Source organism: Neopelma chrysocephalum, unplaced genomic scaffold, assembly GCF_003984885.1.
Source record: "Neopelma chrysocephalum unplaced genomic scaffold, ASM398488v2 Primary Assembly neopelma1_120, whole genome shotgun sequence".
Classification (NCBI taxonomy): Eukaryota; Metazoa; Chordata; class Aves; order Passeriformes; family Pipridae; genus Neopelma; species Neopelma chrysocephalum.
In genome coordinates, this window is record NW_020897782.1 from 360,979 (window position 1) to 369,346 (window position 8,368).

The 8,368-nt window shown below is 64.0% G+C and overlaps 3 protein-coding genes across 3 annotated transcripts in view; 1 reads left to right on the plus strand and 2 right to left on the minus strand.

The window, feature by feature from the left end:
* The window catches only part of CUNH2orf68 (chromosome unknown C2orf68 homolog), a 2,008-nt gene extending 1,687 nt beyond the window's left edge, over positions 1-321 (plus strand). Inside the window, 2 exon segments of the mRNA XM_027697622.1 lie at positions 122-175; positions 177-321. Coding sequence (XP_027553423.1) covers positions 122-175; positions 177-245 — 123 coding nt within the window. The 3' untranslated portion in view covers positions 246-321.
* A 787-nt stretch (positions 322-1,108) lies between these two features.
* On the minus strand, positions 1,109-4,661 carry LOC113974468 (vesicle-associated membrane protein 5-like). Its single transcript, XM_027697598.1, has 3 exons — positions 4,391-4,661; positions 3,524-3,655; positions 1,109-3,148 (listed from the first exon to the last, which is right to left on the minus strand). Exons 1-3 carry the CDS (start codon positions 4,391-4,393, stop codon positions 2,891-2,893), a joined length of 393 nt encoding a protein of 130 aa, XP_027553399.1. The 5' UTR covers positions 4,394-4,661; the 3' UTR covers positions 1,109-2,890.
* Positions 4,662-5,410: 749 nt separating this feature from the next.
* On the minus strand, positions 5,411-7,876 carry VAMP8 (vesicle associated membrane protein 8). The gene is made up of 3 exons (XM_027697599.1): positions 7,842-7,876; positions 6,713-6,901; positions 5,411-5,619 (listed from the first exon to the last, which is right to left on the minus strand). The coding sequence occupies exons 1-3, from the start codon at positions 7,842-7,844 to the stop codon at positions 5,476-5,478; spliced, it is 336 nt and encodes a 111-aa protein (XP_027553400.1). The 5' UTR covers positions 7,845-7,876; the 3' UTR covers positions 5,411-5,475.
* Positions 7,877-8,368: the final 492 nt, after the last annotated feature.

Genomic DNA, 8,368 nt, shown 5'->3' on the forward strand with positions numbered 1-8,368 from the left:
CTCTGTGGGTGCCGTGGGGGCTCTGTGGGTGCCATGGGGGTGCTGTGGGTGCCGTGGGGACTCTGTGGGTGCCGTGGGGCTCCCCGGGTGCTGTGTCCCCAGCGGTGCCGTGCCCCCCCAGGGGGACAGCGCGGAGGAGGTGACACGTCGGGTGTGCGCCCGCAGCCCCCTGGAGCCCCCCCCTGCGCAGGGCCCTGTGCCAGCGCGTGCAGGACGAGCTCAGCAAGCGCCGGGGCACGGGCTGACCCTGCCACCCCCCCGAGGGGACACGGGCACCCCCCCCCGGGACGGTGCCACCCCCGCCGGTGTCAATAAAGGTGCTGCGAGGCTCCGGTGTCTGTCACTGCTGGGGAAACTGGGGCAGGGGGACACCCGGGGGGGGCTCCTGGGGACCCCTGTGTGTCATCCCCCTCAGAGTCCCTTGCCAGGGTGACCCTGTGTAGGTGACCATGGTGCCATGTCCCCCCAACCCCTCTGTCCCCTCCCTGGTGCCATTGTTTGCCCAGGGACCCCCTTGTCCCCTCCCTGGGGTCCCCTCCCCGATGTCACCATGTCACCAGGGACCCCTCTGGGGGGCCACAGCCCCCTCCTGCCCCTGGCCCAGGTTGGTGGCACCTGTGGCCAAGGCGGGGTGTCCCCAGGTTGGGTACCACTGGTGTGTTATTGTAGGGTCTCCCCAGAGTGTGTTGTGGAGGGGTCTGTTGTGGTTGGGGCTCCCTGAATCAGGGCCCTTTGTTATTGTAGGGTCTTCTGGGTGCAACGAAGGGGGTGTTATCATATGGTCTTCCTGGAGATCACCCTATTGCTCTGTTATTGTAGGGTCTCCCAGCAGTGAGGCACAGTGGGGGGTTATTGTAGGGTTTACCCCAAAGCAGGTTCTGATGTTTATTTATTGTAGGATGTCCCTAGAAAATGTCCAGCTCATTTGTTATCATCACGTCTCCCTGAAGTGGGTCCTACTGCTTCATTATTGTAGGGTGTCTCCAAACAAGAGTCATGGTGTTTGTTTATTGTAGGGTCTCCCCAGAGTAGCTTTGTCATGTTTGTTATTGTAGGGTCTTCCCAGAGATCATATCATTAGTTTGTTATTGTAGGGTCTCCCAGAACAAGATGCTAGTGCTTATTAATTGTAGGGTCTCCCTGAAGAGGTCCTGCTGGTTTGTTATTGTAGGGTCTCCCCAAGGCAAGTCCTGGGGTCTCCCTGCAGAATCTGGCACGTTTGTTTTTGTAGGGTCTTCACGGAGACCATCGTACTGCTTTGGTATTATAGGGTTTCTCAAGAGAAGGCACAAGGAGCTATTATTGTAGGGCCTACCTTAAGTAGGTTTTGGTGGTTTTTTTATTGTAGGATCCATTTGCTATTGTAGGGTCTCCCTGAAGATCACCTTGCTGGTTCATTATTGTAGGGTCTCCCCAAAGCAGATTCTGGTGCTTATTTATCATAGGATCTCTTTGTTATTGTAGGGTCTACTCTGAGCAGATCCCACTTGTTTGTTACTATAGGGTCTCCCCAAACAATTCTCGGGGCTTACATATCACAGGATGTCCCCAGAGGGGTTTGGTGCACTTGTTATTGTAGGGTCTCCCCAAAGCTGATGCTGGTGCTTATTTATTGTGGGGTCTCCCCAGGGGTCACCCTGCTGCTCTGTTATTGTAGGGTCTCCCCAGAGTGTACATTTGCTATTGTAAAGTCTTCCTGAAGATCGCCCCATTGTTTTGTTATTGTAGGGTCTCCCCAAACCAGGTCCTGGTGCTTATTTATTGTAGGATCTTCCTGGAGCTGAACTTACTGGTTTGTTATTATAGGGTCTCTAAAAAACAGACTGTGGAGCTTATTTATTGTAGTTTCTCTGTTATCATAGGCTGTCCCCAAACAATTCCTTGTGTTTATTTACCATAGGGTCTCCTCAGAGTGGGTCCAGCACATTTGTTATTGTAGGGTCTCCATGAAGATCATCCTGATGACTTGTTATTGTAGGGTCTCTCCAAATAAATCCTGGTGGTTATCTATTGTAGGGTCTCTCTGAAGTAGATCCCATGGGTTTGTTATTGTGGGGTCTACCCCAAATCAATCCCCCTTATTTGTTATTGTGGGTTTTCCCCAAACACATCCCAGTGTTTGTTGATTGTAGGGTCTTCCTGGAGATCATCCCACTGCTTTTGTTGTAGGGTATCCCCGGAGGGGGTCCAGCATGTTTGTTATTGTAGGGTCTTTCCAAATGAGTCCTGGTGTTTATTTATTGTAGAGTGTCCCCAGAACTCATTCTGCTGGTTTGTTTTTCTAATGTGTCTACAAAGCAGATTCTGGAGCTTTTGTTATTATAGGGTCTCCCTTAAACAGATCCTGGTTATTTATTTATTGTAGGGTGTCCCTGAAGTTCGTCCTCCTGGTTTGTGATTGTAGAGCCTTCCCAAGCAAGTCTTGGTGCTTATTTGTTGTAGGGTCTCCCCAGAGTGGGTCCAGCATGTTCATTATTGTAAGGTCTCCCTGGAGCTTGTCTTGCTGCTCTGTTATTGTAGGGTCTCCCAAAATTGTGTACTGGTGCTGGTTTATTGTAGGGTCTCCCTGAAGTGGGTCCTGCTGGTTTGTTTTTGTAGGGTCTCCCCAAAGAGCTCCTGGTGTTTATTACAGAGTCTCCCTTGGGTGGGTCCTGCTCTTCTGTTCTTGTACAGTTTTTCCAAAGAAGGTCTGGCATGTTTATTATTGTAGGGTCTCTCCAAAGCAGATCTGGGTGTGTATTTGTTGTAGGGTCTCCCTAGAGCTCATCCTGCAGGTTTGTTATTGTCGGGTCTCCCCGAATGAGATCCTGGTGCTTATTTGTTGTAGGGTCTCCCTGAAGATCACCCCAGTGGTTTGTTATGGTAGGGTCTGCCCAAACAGTCCTGCTGTTTATTTATCATGGGGCCCCCCCCATTGCTCTGTTGTCAAAGGGTCCCTGTGGTGCTGGGGGGGGGCCTCAGTCCGTGCCTGCGGGGTGGGGACGGTGGCAGTGGCTGGAGGTGACCGTGCCAGGGTCAGTGCCAGGCCCAGGCCCAGGAGGAGGAGGAGGAGGAAGAGGCCGAGGCCGAGGGCCACCAGGAGCCACCGGCGCTGTCCCCGGCGCTGTTGCCGTGTCACCGCCCGGGTGCTGCGGGTGAAGGCCTCGCTCTGCAATGGGACACAGGGGGTACGGGGGGACAGCCCACAGGGGTGACACACAGCCCCTCCATGGCCCTGTGGCCCCTCCCTGGGGCTCCACAGCCCTATAATGCCCCCCAGAGCTCTGTGTGTCCCCCTCGGGCCATGTGTCCCTATAATGCCCCCCCAGAGCTCTGTGTGTCCCTTCCCAGGGCTGTATGTCCCTACAGTGCCACTCCCATCCCTGGCCATGTTGTCCCCGGGGTCACAAGCCCGGGTCTGCAGCCACTCCAGGTGTCCCAACAATGCCACCATCCCCGGCCGTGTGTGTCCCCAGGTCTGTGTGTCCCTGTAGTGCCACCCCCGTCCCCAGCCGCGTGTCCCCGCCCGTCCCCGCGGTCCCACCGCCTGTCGCAGGTCCTGGGCCCGGCTCTGCAGCCGCTCCAGGTGCCCTTCCCGCTCCATCGCCCGCGCCACGTTCTGCCGCATCAGCTCGGTCACCTCCTCCGCCTGGCGCTGGCACCGCGCCAGCCCCGCCTGGGGACACACGGGGGGACAAGGGACGTGGGGGGACACCGTGGGGACACGGGGGAGACGCTGCGAGAACGCTGGGGATGGGGGCACCCGCGGGGAAGGGGGACCGTGGGGACACGGGGACCGACCATGGGGATATTGGGACTGTGGGGCCACGGAGCTGCCACAGGGACACGAGGGGAACACCGACGGTGGGGACCATGGGGACATGAGGATCATGGGGACACGGGGACCATGGGAACACTGGCAATCCGGGGACAAAGGGTGACCACGGGTCACAGGGACCGTGGGGACAAGAGCACCGCAAGGAAGGGGCACAGGGGGACCGTGGGGACACGGGGACCGTGGGGACGAGGGCACCGCGGGGACACTGGTACTGCGAGGAGGGGGCACACAGGGACCACGGGGACAGGAAACCGTGGGGACAGGGGCCAAGGACGGGGATCGGGGGGACACGGGCCCTGCGGGGTCGGGGCACACGCGGGGACACCGGGATTACAGGGATTGGCGGGGACGGGGTGCGGCAGGGGACACAGGCGACACGGGGGCCGGGACACGCAGAGGCAGAGGGACACAAAGTCCCGCACCGGCCACCCCGAGGGGGGCCGCAGGGACAGCCCTGGGGGACGGACTGGCACCGGGACCGGCTCCGGGGAGTTCCGAGCCCGGGGTCTCCCCGATCCCGGTCCGCCCTTCGGGAAGCGAAAGCGAAAGCGGCGGTGGCGGCCCGGGACTCACCATGGTCCCGGTCCCGGGGGCTCAGTGCTGTCCCGGAGGTCGGTCCCGGTCCCGAGGTCGGTGCCCGGTCCCGGAGCGCCCGTCCCGTCCCGTCCCGTCCCAGGCTCCAGCGGCCGCCCCCGACGGGAGGGACCGGGACCGCCCCCCCCACACCAGCCCCGAGTGTCTCCAGGTGTCCTCTGAACATCCCGGCCCTATCGCCCGGGGTGGGGGTCCCCGGGACACCCCACTCAACCCTCCCCAGCTGCGGGGTCCCCCGGGACCCCCATGTCCCCAGGTTTCCCCAGATGTGGGTCCATCAGAGACCCTCCTGTCCCTACAGCCCCCAAGGCCCCCCATGTTCCCAGAGACACCTTCCCCCCACAGGCCCCCAAATACTGGGGTGTTCCCTGCCCCCCAGGGACCCCCATGTCCCCGAGACACCCCACCCCATCCCTACAGGCCCCCGAATACTGGGGTGTTCCCTGCCCCCCAGAGACCCCCATGTCCCCAGGCCCCACAGACGGGTCCCCCAGGGACCACCCTGTCCCCCAGAAATGGGTCCTCACAGCCCCCCCACACGTTGGTGTCCCCAAGTCCCTGCAGATACGGGGCCACCCTGGGCCCCCCATGTCCCCCCATGTCCCTGTCCCCCGCCCGTCCCAGCCCCCCCAGGGTGGCAGTGCCACCACCACCACACTGCGCCCTTTGTCCCTCTGTGCCTGGCACCACCCCCACGCCCTGGCATGGCACCTGCTGGCCCCCCCCCGCGTCCCCACGCGTGTTCCCCTCGTGACTGATGTGTGTGTCCCTACACACATCCCCACGTGTCCCCAGGGCCTGTCCCTCGCCGTGTCCCCCCATCTCCTCACGCATATTCCCATGTCTCCATACCTGTCCCCAGTGCCCCCATGTCTGTGTCCCTGTGTCCCCCTATGTCCATCCCCCCATGTCCCTGTGTGCCCCCCATGTCCCCATGCCCATCCTCCCGTGCCCATCTGTGTCCCCCATGTCCCCCCAGCACACACACACACGAGTCCCTCTGTCTTGTCCCCCCCCTGTGTATTCAGCTCCAGGGTGGCCGTGTCCCTGCAGGGACAGTGGCTCTAGGTGGGGATGGTGCCGGTGGCCAGGAGGATGATGAGGATGAGGACGATGGCGCCCACGAGGCCGAGGATGACGAGCAGCTTCACGTTCTTCCACCAGTAGCGCCGGGCCATCTTCTGGGACGTGGTGCGGAAGTGCTCCGACTGCGGGGACATGGGGACACCCCTGACACCCTGGAGACAACCCACTGACACCCTGGGGACACCCCATTGCCACCCCAGGGACAGCCCTGACACACCCAGTGCCACCCTGCGGACACCTGCTGAGACACTGGGGACAGCCCTCACACCCTGAGGACAACCCACTGCCCCTTTGGGGACACCTCTGCCACCCCAGGGACACCCATGACATCCTGGGGACCAGCCACTACCACTCTGAGGACACTCAGCTGCCACTCCAAGGACAACACTGCCAACCCGGGGACACCCTGCTACTCTGGAGACCCCAACTGCCACACAAGGGACAGCTCTGACCTCCTGGGGACGCCCCACTGCCACCCTGGGGCCCCCACTGCCACCCTAGGGACAGCTGCTGTGACCCCAGGGACATCAAGTGCCACCCCGGGGACAACCCTGCCACCCCAGGGACACCAACTGCCACCCTGGGGACACCCCTGACTCCCTGGGGACACCCCATTGCCACCCCAGGGACACCAACTGTAACCCTGGGGACCCCCGCTGCCACCCTGGGGTCACCTCCTGCCACCCAAGTGTCCCATGCCAACCCACTGGGCACCCTGCAGCCCCCTTGGGGACTTCGTGTTCCCCCCCCGGGGTCCCAGCACCCACCCCAGGGACCCTGTGCCCCCCCAGGAGTCCTGTGCCACCTCGGGGGCTTTGTGATCCCCTCAGAGCCCCTGTGCCCATCATGGGGACCCTGTGCCCACCCTGATCACCCCATGCCCGCCCTGGGGTTCCTGTGCCCACCCCAATGACCCTGTGACCACCCTGGCGACCCCATGCCACCTTAGGGACCTTGTGTCCCCTCGGGGGCCCTGTGCCCACTTTGGGGACTCCATGTCACATTGGGAATCCTGTGCCATCCTGGGGTCCCTGTGCCCACCCTGATGACCCTGTTGCCCCACTGGTGACCCCGTGCCACCCCGTGCCACCCCAATGACCCCATGCCCGCTCCAATGACCCCATACCCACCCCAATGACCCCATGCTCACCCCAATGATCCTGTGCCCACCCTGGGGTCCCAGTGCCCACCCCAGTGCCCCTGTGCCCCCCTCACGGTGGCCTCCAGGTCCTGGCTCTTGCTGTGCAGCTGCTCCAGGTTCTCCCCCCGTGCCAGGATCCGCTCCACGTTCTGGGTCATGATGGTGGTGACCCCCTGCACCTCCCTCTGCAGCGCCCGCACGCGCCCGTCCCCCGTCGTGGCATCTGTCGGGTCCCCCTCTGGGGCCCCCGCTGGGACCACTGCCTGCAGCACGGGGCAGGGCTCAGGGGGCACTGCCAGCAGCCCACACGCACCCTGGGCACCCCCCAGGCAGCCCAGACACCCCCCCCAGGCACCCAATGGGCACCCCGGGAACCCCTCAGCCCCCCCAGGCACCCCCCAGGCACCCCAGAGACACTCCGAGCACCCACCAAGCCTCCATGGGCACCCCTTGAGCACTCACATACATCCCAGACACCCCAAGGACTCACCAAACCCTGCAAGGACACCCCAGGCACCCCCCAGCTCCCTCTATGTACCCTGGGTACCCTCCAGGCACCCCAAAAGTACCCACCAAGCCCCCTGTGGGCACCCTGGGCACCCCATAGGTGCCCTGAGCACCCCACAAGTGCCCCACGTTCAACCCAACCACTCATAGGCACTTCCCAGACATCCTGTGGGTTCCCTGGGCACCCCCAGCACTCTATAGGCATCCCAGATCCCCCACACACACTCCAGAAGCCGCAGAGGAACCCCTAAGCATCTGATGGGCATCACAAAGCACCCTGGGCACTTCCTCAAGTGCCTCACGGGCATCCCCGACCCCCCCCCACCCCCCAGAGCCCCCAGAGGGACCCCCCAAGCACCCCTCACACCCCGTGGGTACCCCCTGGCACCCCACGTACACTCCCATATGCCCCCAGTATCCACCCCAGGCACCCCACAGGCATTTCCCCAAGTACCCCGGGGACACTCTTGGCAGCCCATATGTACCCCAGACCCCATGCACACCCCGGGTACCCCAGAGGGGCCCCCAGAGGGACCCCCACGCACCCTATGGGCACCCCGGGCACCCCCCCCCCACAACAGACACCCCCTAAACACCCCCAAACAGCCCCGGGGGCTGCCCCGCGGACCCCCCCGCCCGTCCCTGCACAGCCCGGCGCCCCCCGAGGGCCCCCCCGCCGGTGTCCCCCGGCCCCACCATGGCCAGTCCGGTTCCGCTCCGCTCCCACCGCGGCCCCGCGCCCGCCCCGCCTGTCCGGGGCTTCCGGGAGCGGCGGCACCGCCGGGCCGGGGCGGGCCGGGGGCGGGCCGGGGGCAGGGCGGGGTCGGGGCGGGGGGCGCCGGGCCGGGCGTGGGGCGGGGGTCGCGGCGGGGGCGGGGATGCCGGAGCTGGGGGGTGTTGCGGGGTGGGGTCGCGGCGGGGTCGGGGCGGGGGTCGCGGGGGTCGGGGATGCCGGGCTGGGGCAACGCGGCCGGGCGGGGGTCGGACGCGGGGGGCGCGGGGGGGGGCGCGGGTCGGGGGTCGGGGGTCAGGGCGGGGGGCGGGGTTAGGGCGGGGCGGGGCCCGACAGGTCGCTCTGCCCCGCCCCCCTCGCCGCTGATTGGCTGCCGCGGCCGTGACGCGGCGTGACGTGTCGCGGGGGGGCGGGGCCGCGGCGATGGCGGCGGCGGCGGGTGCGGAACGGGGAGCGGGGAACCGGGAACGGGGAGCGGGGAACCGGGAAC

Excerpts from the sequence above, each read along its gene's own strand:
- LOC113974468 (XM_027697598.1), bottom strand. Across the intron at positions 3,149-3,523 it reads CCCAGGACCTGCGACAGGCG|AGCGAGGCCTTCACCCGCAG; the intron begins GTGGGACCGCGG and ends GTCCCATTGCAG.
- VAMP8 (XM_027697599.1), bottom strand. Across the intron at positions 5,620-6,712 it reads GCCAGGACCTGGAGGCCACC|TCGGAGCACTTCCGCACCAC; the intron begins GTGAGGGGGGCA and ends ATGTCCCCGCAG.